Source organism: Grus americana, chromosome 1, assembly GCF_028858705.1.
Source record: "Grus americana isolate bGruAme1 chromosome 1, bGruAme1.mat, whole genome shotgun sequence".
Lineage (NCBI taxonomy): Eukaryota > Metazoa > Chordata > Aves > Gruiformes > Gruidae > Grus > Grus americana.
Genome location: NC_072852.1, coordinates 56,526,031 through 56,550,655, shown reverse-complemented (window position 1 = coordinate 56,550,655; position 24,625 = coordinate 56,526,031). Strand labels below are relative to the sequence as shown.

Below are 24,625 nucleotides of genomic sequence, written 5' to 3'. Positions count from 1 at the left end.
TCATACTATAGGAAGCCTGCTCTATTCAGTTACCAGAAATTTTTATGCTTTTAAACTAGGGCTTTGTTTCTTTCCCTTCCTGGTTCCTTATGTTTACTTGGTGTCCTGATACTCAGTTTGTCACTTGCAGTTCATTTCCATGCATGGTTTGTAGGGCAGCTAGAACAGGACTGCTCTAATGTTGCTGCAGAGAGCTCAGGCTGGGCTATTAGGAGTAATAGTGCTGGGAAAGCCGATGTCACCCTGCTCTCTCAGCACCTCTGTGCTCATTTAATTTCTGAGCTCTGTGCTCACTGGTCTGCTAAAGCCCCGTGGAAGATGGATTGTGAGTGCTCTTGGGTGTGAATTACTGATCCTGTTTCTTCTGCCTAGTTGTGGTGCGGCTTGTAGTGGAGCTGAAGTCAGAACTGTACTTACGCTGCATTTTGGATGAAAGCCAAAAAGAGGTCAGTGAAGATGAATTCCCTGCCCTTCCTTTCAGTCCTTCAGAGGTTGAGGAGATGGGAATGAGGGGCCCTGCAAGACTGCACTGGGATGCAGCCTCTGCTGCAGTGGGATGTCCTAGTGCCAGCTCCCCTGCAGTGATTTTGGCAGTGTTGGTGTCTACCCTGGAGTTTTCCTATTGTTCCCATGGTGCCTTGCAGCCATATGGCTTCATGATGCTCTTGTGAAGCTGTGTGGCTTCCTCAGATTCTTCTTTACCTACCTTACTGTTTCAGTGATATGAGGAGCTTTCCCAACCTGTGCCATGGGCTTTTGCTTTCTTCATTCCTAAGTTTGTGATGGCCCCGTGGGGTACAAAAAATTGGGAAGCAGTAAAAGTGGGGAGAAGTTCAGCTGTTTCATCTGCTCATGTAAGGGCTGGAGGGGAGAGGGAGGAAAAGGAGCATCAAGCAAGAGATTTCTTGGATTAATTAACAGACATTTTGGAGACTTAGTGGTGTGTTCAGGGTTTTCCTGTGGTTTATCCTAAGTGGTGAAAAGGACCCAGCTTAGGAGAAGATCCTGTTCTGGAGGATTATGCATCACTGAGAGCTTGCTGGTTTGAGTGCATTTCTGCTTTTGGACTGTGTCCTCACGAGCGAAACATTTTCTTTCTCTGTCTCCTCTACAGTTGTGCAAAGCAAGTACCATGAGAGGCAGCCTGCCCACATTCACTCTTTTGGGCAAGCTGGCAGACGCCATCCCAGGCTTTGCTGATGTACTGGTGGTAGAGCACAGTGAGTAATGTGTCATGCCCCACTGAAGGGTAGTAGTCACAGCCCTAATACACATAGGCATGCATGCACTCCTCCGTCCCCTGTGTGAATTCATGAAGGTTACACAAGAAGCCTGTCCAGAATTGAAGTGGCATTCAGGCCTCCTGGGTTGCAGGTCCGTACCTTCATAGTGGGCTTGACATTGTGCTCTTAGCCAGCCTGGCAAAACCAGCCTCTGTGAACTGGGGTTTGTGGGACTGCCTCACTAGCAACATACATTTAGTTTTTCTTTGCTTGGTCCAGCCCCTGGAGGTCTGGTGATCAAGCTTAGCTGTTTGTGGAAGTATCTGGGATGATAGATCTTCATACGGTGAACAGCGAACTCCTCTAGCCATTTCTTACTGTACCTCTGCTCAGAGGGACGGATGGCGGTGAGCACATCACCTAATTGTGGCATTCATTAGGCTGCATACACCAGTCTGTCCAGTGGGCTTTTGCAAGTTTTCAAGGGAAACAGGTTGGTGTGTTTAAAAAGTCAGTTCATTGGTGTGAATGTTTGCTGTTTCTGTTCCTCACGCTAGGTAATTTAGTGGATCATCTGCTGATGGGCTTGACGTACCCAAATGAAGGTATAAAGGCTGCTGTCTGCTACTTGTATGGCAAGCTGTACTCTTCTCCCGTTGGCACAGAACGGCTCTCAACACACTTTGAAGAAAGGCTGTGTGGTCTCTTCTTGAATACCTTGGGGCGTGCACAGACAAAGGAGCTGCAGGTTAATTGTTTGGGTAAGGCATTGCCGAGAGAAACTGCAAGGTGCAAGGGGAGGCTTAAAGTGAGGGAGAAATCCTTGGCTGGTTTAGATGCTCTAATGTGGGTTGTTCCCTAGAGGAGCTTTTTGCTGATTATCTGAAGTAATCAGTCCTTTCTGTTACTTGAATGGCCCAGACCTGCTGCTGAGCTCCCCCAGCCCTCCATTGTCCCTTGAGCCCCACGTTTGCCTCGCACTGACTAACCTTCTGAATCTCTTCATAGCTTGCACTGTAGCCTGGCCCATCTCAATTTGATGTTTCATTCTAGGAACAGACCATCCCTCAAAGAGTCCGAATGCAAATGCTATGCAGGGAGAAGTGGGTTTTGCAGAGCAGTGGGATGGAGTCTAACAAGTGTGGTCTTCAGGTGTGGGGCATCATGTTATTTAGGTTAGAAAGCTAATGTGGAAGTGGCGCTTTCTTGCATTTATGCTTCTACTGCACGTATCAACTGTTGCTGGGGAGCACAATTTCAGCCTTTCTGACGTTGCTTGTTTGTAAACCATCCAGGGAATTCCTTTTCCTTGTAGGAGGTGAGCAGGAACTGGATTGCTCCTCAGATCATCTACTCAGCTACAAGAAATGGATGACGATTCCTTTGAAAGTAGAATTCTACAGCTCAGACTATACCCCTTGTGAATTCATACTGACATGTACTGATGATTTGCATCAATACCTGTAGTAGTGCTCTGTACTTTGATACTGAGGGCTTTTTTGTGTGGATATCCTTTAGCTAAACACAGCTGTTTCAGTAAGAGCCTGTGAAAGTAGAAGGGGTAGATAAATGCTAGTTCTCCAGGAAATATTCCAAGGAAAATGTCTTGTAATTGTTGGGTCACTGACTGTAACTTGGAGAAAAATGCAGGTCAAGAGCTCTCCCAAGAAATAGTTTAAGGAGTGGATACTGGAGCGCAGAAGACGATGTGAGTAGAGTACTCCTGAGATCACGTACCAGTGCACGTGCGCATCTCTGAGAAGGAAGAGGGAGCAGATCAGACCCAGCAAAAAGCATCAGCAACAAGGGGTTGCAAGACACATGGCTCATGGCAGTATCTGGGGACACAGTCAAAAGAAGCTCCGTAAACTGGAGGTGATGGCCTTTGTTAGGAATGCAGGAAAGGGGAGGAAGTTGGCAACAAGTCTTAGGCTATAAATACTCCTTGCTATGCCTGGTATGGTGCTCACTCTTGCTCCCCCTTTTGCAGGTTTGCTAAAGGAGCTGCTGAAATCTGAGCATTTTGTATCCATTCTTATGAACAATTCAAAGACAGAGGAGGAGTCTGAGAACCCTGACTTTTTAGAAGGGGAAAATCCACTGCCACTTGTTCTCAAAAAGGTGATTGTTGAAGTAGTAGTTATTTGTTGGTAGACGTAAAGAATTTGTTGGCCTGTATTGAATGTTTATCTGAGGCACGTGAGTATGCTGTTGCCAACACCAGCAATAGAGGCTGCAGTAGGAAACGGGGACACCACCATAGATCACGTCATTGTTCATTCCTGCATCCTGGAGCGGGGAAATTTTACTCCTGGCCTCAGCTGATTTTACTCACTCACACTTGAGGTCTGATACAGCACTTGCAGTGCCAGCATGACTAAGCATGAGGACAGAACTATTCTTACTCATAATCTTCTCTGTTGTGGTTCTCATTTTGCATTTTTTGAGTGTATTTGGTCCAGTGTTTTATCTTGCTGTAGCAAGTTTAATCCATGAAATACATGCCAAAAGAGAGATCTTAATTTATGTTTTAAACTTTAAAATGTAGAGGGATCTGTTTCCTACTCATATCTGCATAGTTGGCTTCCTCTCTCGTTTTGACTTTTGTTTCCCAACAGCTTTTGTTGACCAGAGATGAGACGTTACAGGCAGCAAGTTCCCACTGCGTGGCTGCAGTGCTGGTTCACTCTCCCAGCAGATATGCTCCTGCTTTTATCCACGCAGATGTCCCAGGTGAAGAAATGCAGTAGCATCATATTGTTCATCTCCCAATATCAAAGCACTCCCTGGCTGTTTGTTTAAGGAATCAGTCTGGCTCCATGAAATCCACTGATGGCATAATGTGTGTGGTGACCATTTTATACCAGTAGAAATGTCTAATGTGATTTTAGGACTAGAAGGGGAGAGTAAATTTTCAACTGAAAGTATAGAAGCAGCTGTCAACAGGCAGAATGGAGTTTCCACAGCAAGAATTTGGACAAGTCCTTGAGGTCAAGGTCCTTCTTGCAGGACCTCAGATACAAGCCTAAACATACTGGAGTTCCATCTTATCCCACTACATATTGAAAGTTTCCACAGAATTTGGCCTAGGATTTAGCTTTAGAATGCAGCTGTGAAAGATGGTTTATTATCATTTTACAAATTCTTTGGAGGTGTAAAAGTTCTGAGGGGAAAAAAAAAGATCACTGCATCTATGGTAAAGCTTGCTTTGTGGCTTTTCATTTATGCCAAAGGCTAGAGCCACAGTTCAGCTCCTGCCTGCTGAGTTTGTGCTGGGAAGATGCCTGCCTGCGGGACTCTGCTCTCCAGTCACCTTGTTTTGAAGACTAGCATACGCCCAAGCATCCTCTCTGTTCTCCATTCCTGCCATTTCATAATACAACTGTTCTCCCTGTGGCTGTTGCTATGCTTCCTCGTTTCCTCCTCCTACCTCTGCTCTGTTCTAGGAGCAGCTGTGCCATGCTGTGAGCAGACTGCCTCTTACCAGGGTGACCTTATTTGTGTGTGTTTGCAGAATTCCTGTTTGAATGTCTCTCGTGCAACAGTGAAATTCTGATCTGGTCAGTGTATTGCTGCCTGCTCCTCCTAACTGAAGAGCGTCTTTTCTTCTCAAAGTGTCACACAGTCTATGGTGAGTCATCAACTTTTCCGACAGAGTGACTGCAGTAATACTGTGGGCATTTGTTGTGCCTCTAGCTGAATTTCAACGCTTTACACACAATCACATATCAGGATGGATAAAGGACTGAAAATGAGTACCTATCAGACATGTTTTTTGATGTCAAACATTACTTGAATTTACAGTGTCGCTGTCCTAATGAGTTCCTGATGAGTATGCATTCGTTATAATAACCAGTTATCATGACTGACACTACGTAAGTTACTATTAGGTGGGCATACCAAGGGTGGATTTAGGAAGAAAAGCTAAATTCCTTCTGTTCTTCTGGACTTAACGTCCAGCAGTGGAGGTTGGGGCCTATTATCAGGGAGCTGTGTGAACACAGCGGGTTTGGGCAGTTGTTTCTGTCAGTGGCTCAGAAGAATAATTGTTCAAATCTTACCTAGTTTTAAAAATTATTTTTGCTTCCATCCTGGAATTTGGGGTGTTAAAAGCCCTCTCTGTGACTTTTCTTGAACATATGCAGGTGTTGAATCTCTGGTGAGGAGTCTCCAAGATGTCCTGCCGCTGAACAATGTGGAGTTGCACAAACAAGGGCTCCTGCTCTTCACTGAAATACTGAAACGGTAAGGGTGTACCCCCATCAGGCTTGCACAGGCAGAGTTTGGTGCCCCAAAATGGAGTCTGTGGTGCTTTTGCTTTTTAAGGTTTTTGTCCAAGACCAAATATCTACACCCCCAGAGCCTTTGTGTTTGAAAGGTGTTGCTGAACAAATGCATCTCCCTTGTTCTTGTGAAGAAGGGCCTGATGGTTATTTCTGAACCTCCCAGCTTGTCCTCTTTGCGTGTGCATCTGCCAGTATATCTGCCTCTTCCTGCTTCCTTGCCAATCCGGGAGGTGAAATCTTTAGCTGTAGGTAGAGCAGGAGGGAAGGCTAGGAAGGTCCAGGTGTATGTGAGCAGGCCAACTCCTGCTAAGGGTGTCTCTGTGACAAAACAGAGCATGCAAATTCCATGGCTTCTAGTCTTGTATCATCATCTGAGCTAAATTCAAACAGCAAAAACAAATTCTAGGCTGAAATATTAATGTCTTCTGTCACTTTTTCCCTCTTGTTTTCTGCTAAGGAATAACATACCCTGGCTTGTTTTTCTTCTGTGCTTCCTGTTCTTGCCTCTATGATCTTGTTCCTGTCCTGTCATGCTAGTGACAGAGTCTTGTTTTTGCCACTTAGTTCCCCCAAGAGAGCCCTTGAGGTGAATTTTGGAAATGTCATAGCCAATTTTGTACCAAGTGGCAGGGTAAAAAGGAGAAGGAAAAGTGGCAGTGCTAGAACAGTGTGATGATGCTAGTGTGGGATCTGTCAAAAAGAGAAACCAGGATGTGGGAAACACTAATTACAGCGTTTATGCTTGTAAAAGAAAGAGAACACTCTATGCAATTACTCATGTTTTCTAGTACACCCATTCTATTTCTCTGAGCTTTGCCTTAGAAATGATGTTTTATTTAAAACTCTCTCATAGAGGGGAAAGGGGTCTCATCCTGGAACCTCTCCTCGTGGTTTTTCCTTGCAGCTGGATTCTCTTGTGTAAGCGAGCCCCACACTCTGTTTTTGTCCGAGCAGGACATACTGCTCCCCTTGGCGGTATGTCAGGAATGGTGGATAGCTCTCCCTGGAGCGCCCCTTGTCTCTCCTAGCACAACCAGTGGCAGGCACAGTTTGGGGCCCAAAGATGAGAAGCTGCAAGAGTGCTGTCCTTCACACTTTTCTCCCAGGCCCCGAAAACATCATAGTGCACCATATTGCAAGTGGGTTTGTGCCTCTTGAATGAGTCAGCAATACTCCTCCATCCCTTCCTCCCTGCATGAGTCAATGGAGACTTTTTTTCTTCCTGATGTGTTTTACTTCAGTGGTTCAAGAAAGGAAATACAGAGGATTAATAGAATTACAGTGTAAGTAGAAACAATTTGGAAGTTCAGCACATCACTTATGGCTTGGCCCAGAGGCTGCTCCTGGTGCCCAAGTTCCACAAAGCCTTTTCCTTGCCTTGCCCACCTCACAGCTTTTTCTCACAGCAGAATGTGAGGTGACTGACAAGCTGGGCTTCATCCCACTGAGTGACTAAAAAGAGTGATTCTGCCTCTGTTCATTTTTTGCCCTGTAGCTGGGCTACTAGTGTAATTTCTACTGAAGTTGACTTTCCTCTCCCATTTGTGCATGGGAGCATGTGCTCCTGGCTTGCTTTAGTCAGGCACGTCTGTGAAAATTGAATAACAGGGAATACTTTTGGCTCCCAAGTCTGGCTCCTGTCATGCTGTGCTGCTTTTCTTGCCTCACTTCGGAGAGGCCCTCTGGCAGGCTGTTAGTGCGTCTTGTCCTCATGTAGCTGCCTGTCTTCCTTCCCACCTTCCCAACTGTACCTGACTTGCCAGCAGCCAAATGAGCACAGTCTGCCATTTACGCTGCTCTGTCCAATAATGGGATTAATGGTTTGTCATCCCTCCATGCTCTCGTGGTGAACGCTCAAAGGCATTGGGCCACAAGGTGATCAGACAATCAGAATGGTCAGTATCAAGAATAATTGTCAAAACAGTTGGATTGTGTTTATTTTCCTGATTACTTTTCAAGTTCATGAAAGTCCTTGTCCTTCTGGCAGCATCTGGCATTAGAAGTGCTATAGGACTGTGAGAGAAGCTATTCTCATGGCATCGTCCTTGTTCTAGGATGGTCATGTTTGCTTGTTTACTCAGAAATATAGAATCACCAGATGAACCTGCAAATGCCAGAGCAGATGGCCTCAGCATAAAGCGCTAGGCAGAGAGACCGCTGTGTTTTGCAAAGCCTGTTTTTCTTGTGCTTTTCATGTCAGTGTTTGCTGGTGCAGTCACAGAGTTATCCAGGCTGTGGGTTTTTTTCATCATAGTAGGGCTCCAGAACTGCTGAAGTTCACTCTTTGTAGCAAACCCTCTACCTGCTCAAGTTTGGGACTACATCCCTGAGAGCAGCTGGCTCTGAATACTGAAAAGCATGGCTGGAACCACACAGCTCAGCTGTCCTTTTGGTGAAATGAGGAGAGGGCGCTACAGTTACTTAACTCTGACAATATTTTCCTTGCTTACTCTGTTTCCTCTTTGCAGGCAACCAGTGGAAATCAAATTATTCACAAACCGAGGTGTATGTATAGAAGCCATTGATGTGTTGATGGAGACAGTGAACTGCCCGGTGCTGGAGGTGGTAGTGGAGGCTGTGAGAGCTGTGGCAGCTTTCCTGAGGTAGGCAGGAAAATATCTGCAGGCTTTTCTTCGGATAGATCTGTTGATACCATGCTGGTCTCTGCAGTTCCCCTGTGGTTGTGTGGGTGAGTGTGCTCTGCAGTGGGACTTCCGGCTGAGGCAGGCGTGGGTACAGCAGAGATAGCTTCCCACCCACCTCAGAAGGCTGCCAGGGCAATGAAGCTGTGGTAGGCAGCAAGTGGCTGTAGCAAGGACCTAGCGTCCCACACAAGCCGGTACTGCAGCTGCTGTGGCTTTGTCACTCTGTGCCCCATCCAGATAGATAAGAGCAAGCATAAGACTCTGTATGGTCATATGCTTCCTGACCATAGTGGGAGCGGGCAGTGAGTGCAGTGAGAGTGTATTTGGGCGCACATGTGGATGAAGGCACTGGTCAGATATCATGACCTGAATGTGCTGTGCTGGAAGGAAGTGGGAATGGTGTATTGCTGTCAGAAGAACAGTTATTTCTGCTGGTGTTGTCTTGACGGGTAGGATGTTCCCAGCAGGGAATGTGCTTGCTGTCTTTCTCTCTGCTTGTTCAGGAAGGACCATCTGAGCTCCCCTCCAGTCCCATATGAAGAGCTGCAGAAGCTGCTGGAGGCAGTGCTGAGGCGATGTGCTGACCTTTCCCCATCACAGAGTAGCAAGATGCATGCAGTAAGTCAAAAGTTGTTGTTGCTTGTTGGTAGGACCGAGCAGGACAGGGATGATCCTCCTAGCACATTATGTGGATGTTGTATATATGTTCCATCCCCTTACCCTATGGCTGTTGGGTTCTGTGGTGTTTCTTTTGATCCTCATGCCTCAAGATGGTACCAAACTTTTTCTTTGAAGTAGCTGAATATGGATGCTGGTGAATGTTGTCTTTCTAAATAAATGAAGATTTGTGGGGCACCACTTGAGTGTGCTGCTCTCTTTGTGTGTCCAGTACTCCAAGGTCATTTGAATCTCCCCTTCTTCAGGCCCCCACCTTGTAGGTTGTGTGAGTCAATCTATTTTTTTGGCAATGAACATCTCTTGCTATGCCTTCAGACCAAGAGAGTGACCATATATGCACTGTGATGCCTCAGCACGAGTGCTGTTAGCCACTCGCTGAACCGCAAATCCTTTCCTGTTCCTGGAATGCACAGTTAGTGTGATGTGCTGCTGGGACCTATGCACTTCTGAGGACATTCCCCATTACAGATGGCTAGTGAAAAGACAAGGGCTGAGCCCTCTTGCTCTAAGCTCAGGGCCGTGTAGGTTTGGATCACATGTCTGCAGTGGCAAGAGCATCTTGCTGGAGCACCAGAGCTCCAAATGCCTGCTGAACTATATTTAAGCCCAAGTTCTGTGGTACCAGATGTCTGTCTTGTCTGCCTGGAGAAAGCAAAACTGCTTTCTGCCCCATAGGCAGATATTGGTCAGTCTGTTTGCACGCACACAGAGCTTGGTGTCCCATTCAGAATAAGGAGCTTTACAGGAAGGAAATTAGGCAGGTGTCCAAAGAGGAGCAGCAAAGTTGGTGAAGGGTCTAGAGCACAAATCTTATGAGGAGCAGCTGAGGGAACTGGGGTTGTTTAGCCTGGAGAAAAGGAGGCTGAGGGGAGACCTTAGCACTCTCTACAACTACCTGAAATGAGGTTGTAGCCAGGTGGGTCTCAGTGTCTTCTCCCAAGTAACGAACAATAGGACAAGAAGAAATGCCCTCAAGTTGTGCCAGGGGAGGTTTAGATTTGATATTAGGAAAAATTTCTTCATGGAAAGAGTTGTCAAGCACTAGAACAGGCTGCTCAGGGCAGCGGTGGAGTCGCCATCCCTGGAGGTATTTAAAAGATGTGTAGATGTGGCGCTTAGGGACATGGTTTAGTGGTGGACTTGGCAGTGCTAGGTTAACAGTTGGACTTGATCTTAAAGGTCCTTTCCAATCTAAATGATTCTATGATTCTATGACATCCAGGCTGTGTTTAATAGGAGAAAAGGGGAAATGATTGTACCTGTACAAAGATGTCTCAGCATCCAGTAGAGAAGGAGGAGTTCTGAACTGCCAAGTACCAATGTGTCACTGTGCCCTCCTCTGGTAGTACTCATAGAAGACCCCCACAAAAGGCTAAGGCTTAAAGGCAGATTTTGAGATCCAATTGATTCCCAGTTTGGACAGATGATTAACTCTGACACTGCAGTTGGCTTCTGGCTGAACTCAGTAGGATGCTGTGTTGGAACAAGAGCTAGTACATGGATAGCTGCTTACAAATCTGAGCTGAAGTACAGAACTTCTAAGATTTCAGTGCTGAACAGGGAGAGGAACTGTTCAGTGTTGCCTGAAAAGTAATTGGGAGAAACACAATTTAAAAAAAAAAATTCCCCAAAAGGTTTGAAGCTCCATTAACTGAGCTGTTTAAAACTCAGACTAGTCCAAAGCATGGCAATACAGACTGTAAAGACAGGGGAGTGCAGAACTAGTAGCTCTGTAACTCTGTCTTGCCTAAGAAGAGCACAGAAGCTCTCTAACTCTGCCCTCCATGGGGAAAGCACAATAGTAAAAAAAAAAGCTATGTGAAAGAAGAGAGCGAAGGGAAATCTGTTGTTCCTCCTGCTGCTGTCGGAGAAGAAAAATATTTTTTCTGATAGTGAACATAAGATTTTGAAGACTTCTCTCCTTTAACAGGGTGATCTACTATTCTCAGTGTCTCGAAGTCATCCAGCAAACAGAAATCTTAGCAGAGTTCCTCAGAGACAGGGCCAGTTCTTGCTCAACACTCTGGAAAGTTTCAGAAATGCTTGTAGGTGAGGATAAGTTGGGGGGGTGGGATGGGTTGTGTGTGTGTCCGTGTCCGTCCATCCTTCTGTCCTTGTAACCGAGTTTCTCTACCCAACCCCACCATTGAAATATAACAGGTGAGTTCAATGCATGGCACTTGTCAGTGAAACAAAAGAAGGAGGGATATGTAGTGATAGTGAAAATTTTGTGACACCTGTATGTGCCTCCCAAGAAATTTGCCTGGGACCTATCAGTTTATTTCATGTCTTTGGCCTTTGACGAACTGCTTGAAAATTAGCCAAAACTGGTGATGATGTAAGAATGGTTGGAAGGTACGTGCGAAACCATAGTCCTGTGCCCTGGGGTATGTGGGCACTGCTGGAGGGGATTAACCATTTAACAAACGTGTATTTGCTCCAGATGCTGGCCTTGTATTTGCTCATGTCTGTGACCTGCTACTGCAAATGGGTTTATAGGCACCAACTTTTCCTGTTTTTCTCGATGAGAGCTCGCTCTCACCTTTAGCTCCACAGCAGATGGTGGTGTATGAAAATGGGTCTGTTGTTAGGGAAGTCTGGCCAACTTATTTTGCCTTGCATCGCTTGCATTTGGCTTGGCTGAGAGAATTCAGTCAGAACCAGGTGTCCCTGTCTGCACTGACCCAGTGTCTTGGGATGGTGTTAGAGGGCACTTGGGTTCTGCCCTGTTTTTTACATCAGCTGAATGGTCCCCTGGCTGCTTTTCACGAGGTTTGCTGTTATTGTGCTCCAGGCACTGTGGCCTGGCTGTGAACCTCTAGTCTTGCCACACTGGGGCTTCCCACAGCATGTACTTTCTTCGCAGAAACTAAGTCTTCCTTTCCCAACTTGTACTGTTGTGCAACATTGCTGACTTTTAATAGCTTCACTGAAGGGGTAACTGTGCGATTGCCAGATTCCCGTGTTTCCAACCCATCAAGTGTTTGTGGGGTCCTTAATGGTGAAAGTTGTGATGGAAATATAGTACTTCCCAACTTCCTTTACTGAGTGAGGAGGATTCCTCTCTGCTCTAGTATCTGCTGTGTGTTTGTAGGCTAGCAGTGGAATTCCAGAGTGACCCCATGGCCCAGGAGAATGCTTTCACTGCCCCCAACTCCAAGAGCAAGGACACGCTGAGCAACTTCTCTGAGTTCCTGTTGAGGATTTGTGACAGTCTCTGCATCCCCATGGTCATGGTAGGGTTTCTTTTTCAAGGGTACCTGAAAGGTGCTTTCAAGCACCAAGAGTGGGTTGCACAAGTGGGGTTTTTTTTTTTTTGGAAGACAGCATGTAGAGTAAACCAAGAACAGCTGTGGCATTTGCCAGCTCTCCAGAGCCAAATGTGGCATTATACTGTTCATGCAAAATGGGAGTGTACGGTCTCAGAGGGTGGAGAAATTCATAAAGCTTCCATGTAGATGGCAGTGTCTTTCTTCAGACTGCGCAATCCCCATAACCTACCTGCCATGCTATCTAATCCATTGCAGCTCTGGATGTTGCAGAAAATGAAGAGTGCGTGAACTGTTGTTTCCCCTTCTGCCACTTTTTTCAAAACTTGCCTGTGTCCTGGAAAGCAGCAGTATTTTGTGCCTGCGTTTTCTTTTTCATGCTTCTTTTCAGAAGGTATCAGTAAGGCTGCCTGTTCTACACAGCAAGAGCAGTACCAAGCATTGTGCCTTAGTAAGGCCAGGGAGATGGTTTAAAAAGCAGCCATGGAGAGTCACGTGTGCTTTAGTGACAGACCTGTCACTAAGGCACTTTGAGCAGAATTGTCAAAACAATCGGACTCTGGTTGTGGTTCCAAATGTTGAGTAAATTTTGCTTGCACTTTGCCACAGGTTCAAGTGTATGGGTTCTTGCAGTTGTTGGGAGCGTGGAGATGTTTTGTTTTGTATTTTTTAACCAATCTCTTGGTAGGCAGCTGCAGTGGCATTGCTGTTCTTCTCCCTGAAGGGAGGGTGCAGTGCATGTCCTGTTTGGCAAAGCTGGAGTCGGTGTGCAGTTTCTGGCTCATTGAACTTGGGTAAAAATTAATGAACTGTGAGAAAATTTTCCTGTGACCTTCTACAAGAGTGAGTTGAGTTGTTCTGTTCTAAACAACTCAGGGCTGGACTCTGCAGAGAGCTTAAAAGCCTGTTTTTGCCACTACTCAATAAAATGCTGAAGCACAGGTGTTAAGTGTTACTGAAATCAGCTGCACTTAAGCATATGTCCTATGTTGTATGCCACACTGGAGAATTAGCCATCTGACCTGTAAGAGCAGTTATATCCAGGGTTATGTGGGCAGTAATGTCGGTTGCTGTGCATTAGGGCCTAGCTGGTTGCCAGCTGGAATCAGGAAGAAGTTTGTTGTTTGATGTCATGTCTTGCAGAGATAGCAGCACAGCTCATAATGTTGGCTGAGGGGGGTGTTAGATGCTTTCAAAGTGCTCTGTAAGCCTGCGTACTTGCTGCCAGGCATTTTGGTAGAACTGTTACTCCATTTGTTTGGATTTAGAAATCTAACTTTCTGGGCAGGCAGGAGGCAGGAAGAAAGCTGCTGCTTTCAGTTTTTATTGCATATCATGTACCTGATCTTTTCTTCTTTCCACAGAACTACCTGGAAAGGGCCGTCAGCCCATCAGTGATGGAGGTTTTCATCTCAACGCTTAATACCCTCTTTACAGTGGTGCCAAACATGCGGAATAAGTTCTCCAAAAAGCTGGGTATAGGGGTAGTGCGGGATCATGTTCTCTGTGCTCTTAACTGATGGAACTTGCTGCTACTGCATATTACTGAGGCAATGAGCTTAATGAGACTTTATGTGAAGGATTATATTACATGTTTATATGAGTAAGAATAGAGTGCACAGTCATGTTCAGCAGGATGAAAAAGTTGTTTGGTCTAGCAATGGTGATGGGACAGATTTTATTTTAGATAAGTAAGTTGTGTCAGCTTTACTCTTTCCTCTGGAATACTCAGAATTGGCTGTTCCTGTAGACAGGGATTATGCTGGAATTGTCGGTGGGATTTTACTATGCAGAAATCCTGTTTACACTGTGTGTAACTTAATCTTTGCACATCAGAGAGGTGATGTATGGAATTCCTCTATTCTAATCATGTGAAGCTGGCAAATCTTCCCTTCTACTCCTGAGAAGAGAAATTAATTTCCCCTCCAAACCAAAATCGGAGTAGTTTGCTTTGGGACAAAAGGCCTAACAATGTGTTCTTACTAAGATGGCCTGCCCTGTTCACCAGGTTTGCATGGAGCTGTCTGAGGATGGTTATGGGACCTGCCTACTCTTTTCCCTTATCGTACATGTTCTGTGCTCCTTCGACATTTCTGTCTTGCTTTCTGTCTAGCATCCTCCTCCTTCATCCGACTGACACTGGAGCTGAAGGCCAGATTTTGCTCTGTACAAAGGTATTGTGATGTGTGTACTGTGAGCGAGTAAAAAATTTCAAGATGGGAAAGCAGATCATGCCTTATCTGATGCACCTGATTAGGCTAGACAGGAGGCTGAAAGACTCGAGAGTGGTTGTATCTTATTGCAAAATGTAAATGGTAACTGAGAATGGAAGAGCTGGACGTGGGAGAAGAGAGAAGTAGTCGCATTGAGGGCGGGTGAATTTACACAGCATTGTGAGAATTCTGTGCTCTGTCGTGAGCTGCACAGATAGAGATAAAGCAGCCTGACTTTGGAGTAGTCAAATCAGTGGGTGTTTTGAAAAAAAGGACCAGTAGCATCAGTTCCATCTGAGCTCTGGCTTCCAAGGCACATACTACCACTATCTTTGTTCCTCATGGTGTGATAATGTATAAGAAATATGAAGGAGAAGGAAGACTTCAACAGCAGACATTGCAAAGAGTCTTCTATAGCAGAGGCTATGATTTCTAGGTTGAGGAGCACTTGGGGAGAGTCTCTGTGGGTCTGCAGAGATGTTTTACCTCCTCTTTCTGTGACTGCATCTCATTTTAAAAGAGCAAACAAAATGCACAGCACCCCTAGTCCAGGTTACCACTGTGGAACTTAGTGGGGATGTTTGTGCCTGTGAATGGTGTGTGTGGGGAGTGATTTAGGCCTCTGAACGCAGTAGTGTGGGGCACCAAGGATGGCGTGTTACAGTGCGAAGATGTTTGGTTATGCCCAAATCGTTGGAAATCATTGGAGAGAGAAATACCTGGAAATAGAGATGTTCTCACCCTTTTAGTTAACGTTTTGGCATTCTTCATTGTTCAACCCTAGAAACACCATTGCTACAAAATCTCCTTACTGGTGTTTGCCAGTGGAATCAGGTATCGGGAGCCACCCTCAAACACCTCCCATTCTCTGCAGTGTTAGGGGTCCTGCCCTTACAGGATTCCCTGTGTATACCAGGTATGATGATTGTGAGAGTACCCCACATTCATATTGTCCCAAGGTATATGAACACATTCACTGTCATCACCGTGCACACTCGCCGCATCTGTGAGCTGACTGTCCTTTGGGAACTCCTCATTCTCCTGGAAGCCCAGGTTGGCTGCAGGAGTGTTGTTGTGACAGGGCAGGTGCTTGTATGTGATCATTCAGTAAACTGAGGTTCTGGCAGAGTGTGTGATATTAGAAGTATGAAGAGGATGTTTCTAGCCTTCTTCACTGCATCTTTCTGCTCTTCTTCACAGTAATCCTGCTTTGAATCAGGCCTGTTCCAGCTTTCTCTTCAGCTTGTGCCTGAACCTTTACTCTTCCACAGAAAAGGAGAGAACTTCTTCTCAGGAGGGCAAGTTTCAGGAAGGAGACAAATTGCTTCATTTGGTTTGAGGCCCTGCCACCCTCTGTTTAGGCAATAGGTGCAAAAATAATATAAAAAGAAAAAAGTCAAAGGAGGAGGGAAGGGAGGACACACATAAGCTCTATTTAGAGATTTTTTTTTTCCCCAGCTTTTTTTTAAGCTGGTCCAGCAAGGAGGTAACACTCAGAGAATGCCTTTTGAATGGAACCCTACCTGAAGGAATGTGTTTCATCTGCCTGTGGTTTTGTTTAGGTGGTGACATTTATTAGCACAACTGTGCATGGCTTAATTGAAACAATATTACTTGCCACGTAGTCACCCATATCTGCAGATTAAGGTCATTTTTCCTCTGGCATACTCTGTAAATCTTTCCTGGATATACTGTAACTTTCTATAATAGGTAAGTCCCATATAAATGAGATGAAAGTTTCCACATCACAAAAGCCACTTTTCCCACTGGCAGTGGTTAGTCACCATACAGGCAGCACCAGCAAAGAGCTGGGAACCTCAAACGGAAGCGTCTTTTCATCCTCAAAGCCAGCTCCATTAAATCAGATCTCACACCTCTATTCACGCCAAACCATAGAGGTGCGCTTGCTGTATGCAAACTGTGGGGTAGTAGGTTGGCTTTGATATGTCTTACATCAGGAGCTTCCCTAGTTTAATGTGCTTGAGTTAGGGCCAGCAGATGCTTCCATCCCCCTGTTCCACTCTGCTTTGTCATAGACATTCCTCATCACTGCCTGCCTGCTCACATTAGTTTTATTTCTAGAGCAAGAGATGTCTGAGCTCCTGCAGAAGGGTCTGCCTCAATTTAACTACACTGTTGCTGAAAGCCTCCTCCTCCTGGCTGAGACCCTTGAGCCTTTCTCTTTGGATCCATCTCTTTGCAGCCACCAACACTGCTTCATACTACTCTTATACTTTGCTTACAGCCTTGGGGACAGGTGAGCCAAGAGTATACAAGGCAAGTGGTTTTGTGGCCATTACGTACCATGGATTGGTGGGTGAGGCATGTCTAATGTTATTGTTTCCGCTCCAATCTCCTTGAATGCAGGTTTGTCCCAGAAGCAGAATTATTTTTAGCCATAAGAAATTTCCTCCTATCAGCACAGGACCATGGAGACTGTCCCCCTCCATACATACTCAGAGCTGCGCTTTACCTCCTTGCTGTCTGTCAGGACAAAGGCAAAGCCCTGGACTTGGTAAAAGACGATTTCATTCCTACCTATTGGACCCTTTTTGTTGAAACTAAGGTTTCTTCCCACTCCCATCAACCCTTTTGCAGAAAGTATTTTGACATAGGTGGTGAGCGGTGAATGAGCGAAGAGTGTGCAGGGCATCCACACTCTGGAAAGTTAACTGTGAAAAGCCACGAGGGAATATAGATTTGACTGAATAAACTTGTGTATGTGTGGGAAGTGTAAATGCGTTGGATAGGCTGTGAATTCACATACGGAATATAATAAATTTCATAGCTTCAGTCTCCTGAACACATCCACAGCCTCTGCAGCAGGCTTTCTAGTGTTCCCATATGGCTTTTTGCTGCTGCACAGCTTTGAGCACTGTATAAAGCCTACAAGTTTCTTAGCCTTTGTGATGCAAATAGGCTTTCACAAAATGATGTTTAACTGATATATTTGATTGTCTACTTGAAAGGCAGTGTGACTCTTTTTCACAGTAAACTCTCATCCCTTCAGCTTTTCGATATTCATTATCTAGTGATTATTTTGTTCTCTCTCCCCCTCCCCCTTTCCCTCCCACACACCTACCAGAGGTCGTTGTGTACCATAAGGAGGATCCTGGATAATCTTCCAGATCTGAGCTTGGTCTATGTCCATTGTCCTCTCCTGCTGAAATTCCTCCTGCGCTACCCTGAACTTATGGGGAGATTTGGACACCAAGTCCTCCAACTCTGGTTCTCCTGGGGAGACTGCAAGCAAACTGAGACTGAAGAAGCTGGGTTTAGTGTGTCTGATCAGCTGAACAGTGCTGACCCGTTACTTCCCATTCTGAAGAGCAATTCCAGCATTTTACTTATTTTACTGGTATGTGACTTTCAGAAAGACAGGCTCCTTTCCTGGCCCTGATTTAGGGGGCTTTTTGGTTCTTAAAGTTCTTAGTGCTGTTATGAGGCCACAGATTCTGCTACAAGGGTCCACGTGTGTATACACAGACTTCAACCTCCCAGGGAAGCCTGATACAGAAAATGGGACTCTGTGTGTGTGTTGGCTCTTTCTCTGTCATCCATCCACTGTGATAGAAAGGGATCTTTTGAGAATTGGCTAGGAAGGGATCTGAAAGGTGCTGCTGATGTATGCCATGAACAACCCCATTCCTTTCTTTATCCAGATACACAGCTGGGTACTCCAGATTCTTCTGTGGCAGCCTTTCAAGAAGCTGTTTTGCTAATTTGGGAGCAATGGTTTACTACTGATAGATGAGAAGGGTATGAAGAACAAAGAACCTTGAAAAAGCAGTGTGCAGAGAACAGGCCTTGAGGGCATGGCTTTCTGTTTGCTTAGGTTTTTTATTTTGTTTGTTTTTAATTGGAGAGTCTTGTCAGAGATTTTTGCAGTACTTGAGTTTTCAGGACTGCAAATAGCATGTTTTATCGCTTTTGAAAGATAAAATAAAATCTTGGGACATGGAAAATTAATCAGTGCAGGGGAGAAAGGAGCCTTGAAGTAGCAGGGCTAGCATGTTTGCCTTTAGCTGGCATAATGAGCTCTGTTAACCTATGTAATCATGACAGAATCCAGGTTGTGATGGCTGCTCAGAGACCTTCTCTCACTTCCACGTCTCCCACCTGCCCTGTCACCCCTCCCATCAGTGGCCACTTGTCCCATGACTGTCCAGCCAGTCACATAGTAAATACTTGCTAACATTTCCACGCAAGAACATAAGATTTGCCTGTAAGGGCAAAAGCTAAGAGCTGTGATGTTTCTTCTCCAGCCTGTTAGAGAAATTATATATCATTGAGAATAGAAACCCATGTCAGCAGACAGTGAAGAAGCAAGGTTTGATTCTGAGTGGGCACCCATTGGGCATTACAGACTGGCATTTATTTGTTCTGATCTAAGAGGCTATGAAGTAAATTTTAATATCCCAGGTTACTGAAATGACTGACAGGAGGGCTCTTGCGTAGGGCAGTTCTTTCACAGTTAGGGTGATATTGCAGAGTAGGTAGCAACATCCAGGCATTTAATACCATTGCAAAGCATTAGTAAAAGTGATCAATGAGTTGACATATCAGTACAAATTAAGGGGGAGACGTGTCCCATGAGACTTGCCTACGCTGTTACCTTTGGCAGTAGTTCTGGAACCTATCACTCCATAAACTAAAGCAGATGTATACATCACAGGTCTATCAATAAGCAAAAGAGAAACAGGCTCCTTCCCTGAATGGTACAGCATTCCTGCTTTCCCTTTTCTGTCTTGCCATGTGCTCTTGCAGAAATAAATTAATTTAGCTCTGTCCCGGTCTTTAAAGTGAGTTGTAATAAATCACAGACTTTGACAATTCACCTTTCAGATGGGGAAGAGTATAATCAATCTGAATTTAGATGGGCTAATAAAACAGTGCAATATTCTGGGATAAATATACTGTCAGATGTAAACAAAACTTATGAGGTGAATAACCTCAGCCTGCGAATGCACTAGCAAAATGGAAAGGCCTCTGCATGGTACAGTGAAACAAAAATGAATGTCCTTCCAAGGCTGATTTATTTGCTTATCTGCTTTTAATAATTGTCTGGATTAGATAGAACAGATGGTTAGTGACTTCATCTGAGACCTTGAGCTCCTGAGTAGGAAGGAAGATGTTAACACAGTGATGCATTTACTGGGACCAGGAAGGCTGTGGCCCTTGGTTAGTGCCATTTTGTGCTGTGTGTGTTCATCTGGGGGTGAATGTGGTCGTGATCACACACTGTCCCACTTGTCTTCTCCATGCTCCAGATCTGAGCTGCTCTCAGAGTGGAGATAGGCTGACTGATGTTGGATGACATTCCTCGATGTCATATGGAGCAAATCTATGTCAGGGGAGCCGATTGTGTAGACAGCTCCCTGCCCCTTATTCCTGAAGGTCTGAGATACGGGCAGGAATCAGGCTCAGAACTAGAGAGGGTTTTCTGGCACAGGCAGCCTGTTCTTACCTTAACTGCTTTCCTTGGGTATGGGGTCCCACAGCCATTTCCGCTCCATCATCCCAGTCTGGATGCATGATGACTCTGTGTGAAGGCAGCTGGAAAGGGCAATAGGCTGTCCCAGCAGGCTGTAGGGTTGGTTGCTGAAACCAGTTTTCTGTTTACGTCTTTTACCTGTACCATTTGCAATGCAGTAGCCAGGACTACTGGGGGAGGAGAGGAAGGGTAGTGCTGACATAATACATGTTGAGACGATTGTATTATGTCAGCACTACCAGGCATTTTCTGCCTGATCTTTATGGAACTGCATCTGTACATGCTGTGCAGGTGAATTTAATGTTAAACACCTTAACAACAAAAGTATGCCCAAATTAAGGCTACTGGCTGTGGGATTCAGTTCAGAGACTCCAGACAGAGCACTGTAGTCAAGAAGCAGGCTCATGGTCTGAATGCTGTGTATACGACTCTTCCATTTTCCATGACTGAGTGATTGTTTGTCCGGTTTATGTATGTTTCATGCAGTTTAGCTGTTATGTTGCTACTGCAGATACAAGGCTGCCAGCCTTTTGAAAACAAGTAACTATGGACTGACTCATAAGCTTGATTTTAGGTAAACATCTTTAATATGCAACCTGATTTTTCAAAACAACGAGGAGAGCAGAAGTGCCAGAGGCTCTGTGCTCTTAGAAACAGGGCCCTGGCTTTAGGATCTTACTTGTCTAAAACTGGCCTTAAATGTATGTTACCCCTTCGCTTGTGTGCTGGACAGGAGTTCCATAGTCAAGTGCATTCTTTAAACAAGACATTACTCAGAGGTGCCTATCAGACGAGAGTCTGTCTGCTTTATTCAGTTCTCTATTTAATCAGGACGTACTTAATCTGAATGGTGCTTTACTAGGCTGTTTCCCAAGGCACCAGATTAGCATAATGGTATTAAATAGCAGTGACTTCTGCCTAATCAGGGCAGAAAGGTAATGTGCGTGCCTCTTCCCTTGCAGGACCTGGTCTGCTCAAGCTCTGTGGAGGTGGCTTGGAAGGTGTTGATGACTCTAAGGACGTTCCTGGAAAGAAATGAGGATGTCCTTGTCTGTGACCTCCTCCGGAGTCAGTTCCTACAGATTCTGCAGCAGCTGCTGGTAGAGAGCAGCTCAGCCTCCTTACAAGGTGACTCCCCTCTGTGACTTGGTCTTGCTGTAACATCAGCTAGCAGAGTAGATGGCTAACGGGATGCAGTCTGGGGTAAAGTGTTTTTGAACTGCTGATGTAGCTTCAGTGCTTATCTGCATGAGGAAATTTATCGACAGAACTGTGCTGATTTAGTTTCCTTCTCCAGAGATTCTTGTTTTGAAGTGAAAGAGTCTTCTTCTGATTTAGGGTGTTCCGGCTTCGAACTGTGATTGTTAAACCAAGGCAAGGTTTTCTTATACTGTCGTTAAGTGTTCAAGTGGAGAGCTGTGCTGGTAAATCTCCCAGCTTGAAAAGGGGCTCAACTGGTGACTGAAAGACATTCTCCTTTTTCCCTCTTCTCTGTGCAAAACAGTTTGGTGTGCCTGAGTACACTCGGTTCCCAGGGCACAGGGACTGGGAGCAGAGATTGTTCGAATAATTTGTGACAATTATCTCCAAACAGGAACTGTGGTATCACCAGATCTCATAATTCTGTTAAATCTCTCAAAGATTTAGCAGGGTTGTGACTGGGAGAAATCCCTCTGTTTCCTTACTAGCCCTGGCTGAGGAGTTGGGACTGTTGACCCATCATGGACAGTGCTGTGCAAAGCAGTCTGTGAGCTTGAACTGAAAAAGGGAGCAGTGATCAGATGTCTTTGGCTCCCCTGGGATAGGGGCCCAGCACAGCTTTTGCTTGTTCCTGAGGGGGGCCGCTGACACTTACAACAGCCCTGCTCCATTTTGGGGTGGTTTGCTGTGCAGCACTTGGGATGGAAGCAACAAGAGGGAAAGTGTTTTTGCCTTACCTCCATCAAAGTCAGTAGGCTGGAGAAGAGAGAGTTTGAAAGCAGAAGCATGGTAGAACTACAGGGTTATGGGTAAAGCCAGATCTGATCTTGTTTGGAGTTGTGCACATCTGGAGTTGTGGTGTCCCTCTGTCACTGAGGTGTGCCAGGGCTGTGGGAGGGTAGATTGTCCTTTTCCTGTTGTGGGAGTCAGACCTATTCCTCCAAACTGCTGGTGATGGAGACAGGACACTGGGCTAGAGGGGCTTTTGCAAGATTAGAGCCCTTCTGCTTTGTCTAATATCCCCAGCTCTTCTTCATTCTGCATCTTGAACTCGTTAGCTGAGTTACTGGCAGCCCCATCCAGAAAGTCAACCACCAGATGCACTCTGGAGACATGACTTCCTTGTCTCCCAGCACACAGGCAGCTCTCTGTGAGGTCTGGGGCAGGTAAGTCCAGAGGATCTGTATCCCTGTTCAAACAGTAGCCTGCTCTTAGACAAGTGGGACTCCATCAAGAATAACATTAACATTAAAGGCACCTGTAAATGTTTCCTCCTCAAAACTGAAAACTCCTGAGCCTTTGTCAAGACATTTTCTGGAGGTGAGAGTTGCTTGCTGTAGGTATGGCTATATACAATGCAAAATCTTTGCCTGTTTACAGTGCTGCAGAAGAGTGAATACACTGGGGGGGGGTTTGCCCTGGGGAGTTGGTGGTCTGAGCAGCTCCATTCTCCTTGCATACAGACCTGCCGTGTGGGGCTTTCGCCTCTACTGTCTCTCCTCTGCCCTGTGGGGTGGGATGGACAGCATTTCCCAGCCTCACAAGATGCTGGAGAACAAATGCTGTGCAGCCAAGCGCTCTGAGGTGCTGGGCTGCTGTCAAAGCATGGGCTGCCAGTGATGGTCAAGTAGATGGGAAGAGGGCAGTCTGCAAAGGGCCGGTGACCTCTAGCTTATTAGAGGTGTCAGTTTGAAAGTGCGGCGACCATGCCCCTTACATGGTTCACTAAGGGTATAAAAGACCATAAGCCTGCTTTTTCCCCCCTCTTTTCTAGTTGTTCCTAGAATGGCGTTGGCAGGATCCAGTGTGTAACTCAGGCGAACCCACAGTGGCAGAAAGGGGTCCTGATCCAAAGGGGACTGTAGAGATGAAAATTAAGTTGGGCCTCTGTGTGAGTGTGTATAGGGGGAATACTTCCTCCCCTAACCCTCCCTCATTCCTGAGCTGGAAAATTAACAATTCTTGGCACACTTTAAGGTACAACAGTTTAGAGTTCACTGACAAGCTAAGCTGTCTGCGCATTTCTTAGCTAACAGGAACCTGCCTGTTTTGCTGAGCCTCCTTTTCCTGGTGCAGCTGCGGAGCAAAGGCGTGAGGGAGCTGGACAGCACAGACTTCAAGCTGCTTCACCAGGGTGAGTCTATGCGTCCATCTTCTCCCAGGGGGTTTTGATCTGTGTTTGTTAATTGTTCCATAAGATGATTAGGGGCTGGCTCTTTGTCCTTTGAGAGAAGGTGTACCTTGCATTGCAGTTAGGGTTGCTTTGAGATACTTTCATAGCCAGAGCATTGTAAAGAGCTCTGGTTACCAGTTCAGTCAACAAAACCCAGGTTCTCTGCCTCTTGTTTTTACAATACATTTGTTGTCTGAAACCTCACAAGCTGGCCAAAGTATTCTCCTGGCTGTGACGTGATTTCAGGGTCTGTGACAGTTGTTGACTTGGTACATGACAGTATTGCTGATGTGCTTCCTTGAAACATCCTTCCCCATCCACACTTGCTAACACCTGTGAGGTTCAGTATACAGGTCCCAAACAGCTGCAGGACTTGCCCACTCCACCCCAGAAACACAGAAAAGCAAGCTGTGTTTGTTTACTCACCATACCGTGACCTGCTCTCTAGTCTGGTGATCCTTACCTGGTGACTTCTCCCTTCTTACTTGGCTATTGGTGGTTCATGCAGGCTGTGAAAAAAGAATAAATACTAGAGGGAAGTTCAGCTGATCCATCCTCTCATTTCTTCCCTGCTCTGACAAATTGATCTCTCCAGCAGGCTTCAAAGGACTATCCCCTTTAATTTGAAATGTTCCATGTCTCGGGACTGCCTGTCGTGCCCTTGTAAAGAAGCAGTGTTTCTCCAACATTCATTAGCCAAGGGACCTGGGGGCGTGGAAGAAGCATGTCCTCTTTATACGAGCCCTTTATAGCTGCTGTGATATCAGAGCACAGCTCAGCTGCTCCCAGGAGTCACAAGCTCCTTCTGCTCTTGCTCTCTGCTCTGTATTTTTCAACACAACTGTCCCCCTGCCCCAGCCACCCCCTTCATTCCCTGCTTGGCTCCCCAGGCTATGTTCTTCAGGGGTGGATGTGCAGGGCACTCTCCTCTGATGAGGCCTACGTGAAACCAGCTCATAGATGGAAGGGGTGTGGGGAAGCATGTTGATGTGTGTTTTTTGAGAATTGCTTACTCAGACTTTTAAGGTCCTCAAAAGATCTCTTGTGACAGTTTTGCTGAGCCCTGCAGTCCTGGATTTCCCTCCCAAACTCTTGCTAAACATTGTTCCTAAGTCTTTGGTGCTTACAACAAACAAGGCACGTTTATTCCTAGTGTGAGCAGAGTTGGTGAGAGTGGAGGAGCACAGCTCTCCATGCCATTCCCCAGTCTGGTCACCGTATGAAACAGGCATGTTTCAGGCATATTGGGATCAAACTCACTCTGTGGAAACAGGTAACTTATAGTCTGTTGCTCTTGGATTCATTACTGCCCAATGTGATATATGCCCTTTAATATACCCTTTTCTATTCCCCCCTCCCCATCATCATCCTCTACTGCACTGTTCAGTCTAAAGCAAACACTCCAGGGCAGATGCCTGTTGCTTTGTCTGTACCATGCTCTGTT

General features: G+C 45.8%; 1 protein-coding gene across 1 annotated transcript in view; it reads left to right on the top strand.

Annotated features, from left to right (window-relative positions):
• MEI1 (meiotic double-stranded break formation protein 1) overlaps positions 1–24,625 on the top strand; it is a 39,229-nt gene that overhangs the window by 4,557 nt on the left and 10,047 nt on the right. The window contains exons 4-22 of the mRNA XM_054820819.1: positions 373–446; positions 1,115–1,220; positions 1,781–1,984; positions 3,214–3,344; positions 3,842–3,956; positions 4,738–4,854; positions 5,369–5,468; positions 7,978–8,112; positions 8,658–8,772; positions 10,763–10,881; positions 11,927–12,068; positions 13,466–13,577; positions 14,215–14,275; positions 15,515–15,612; positions 16,397–16,571; positions 16,682–16,829; positions 17,400–17,672; positions 20,771–20,936; positions 23,038–23,142. Coding sequence (XP_054676794.1) covers positions 373–446; positions 1,115–1,220; positions 1,781–1,984; positions 3,214–3,344; positions 3,842–3,956; positions 4,738–4,854; positions 5,369–5,468; positions 7,978–8,112; positions 8,658–8,772; positions 10,763–10,881; positions 11,927–12,068; positions 13,466–13,577; positions 14,215–14,275; positions 15,515–15,612; positions 16,397–16,571; positions 16,682–16,829; positions 17,400–17,672; positions 20,771–20,936; positions 23,038–23,142 — 2,496 coding nt within the window. The remainder of the gene's footprint in view (positions 1–372; positions 447–1,114; positions 1,221–1,780; positions 1,985–3,213; positions 3,345–3,841; positions 3,957–4,737; positions 4,855–5,368; positions 5,469–7,977; positions 8,113–8,657; positions 8,773–10,762; positions 10,882–11,926; positions 12,069–13,465; positions 13,578–14,214; positions 14,276–15,514; positions 15,613–16,396; positions 16,572–16,681; positions 16,830–17,399; positions 17,673–20,770; positions 20,937–23,037; positions 23,143–24,625) is intronic.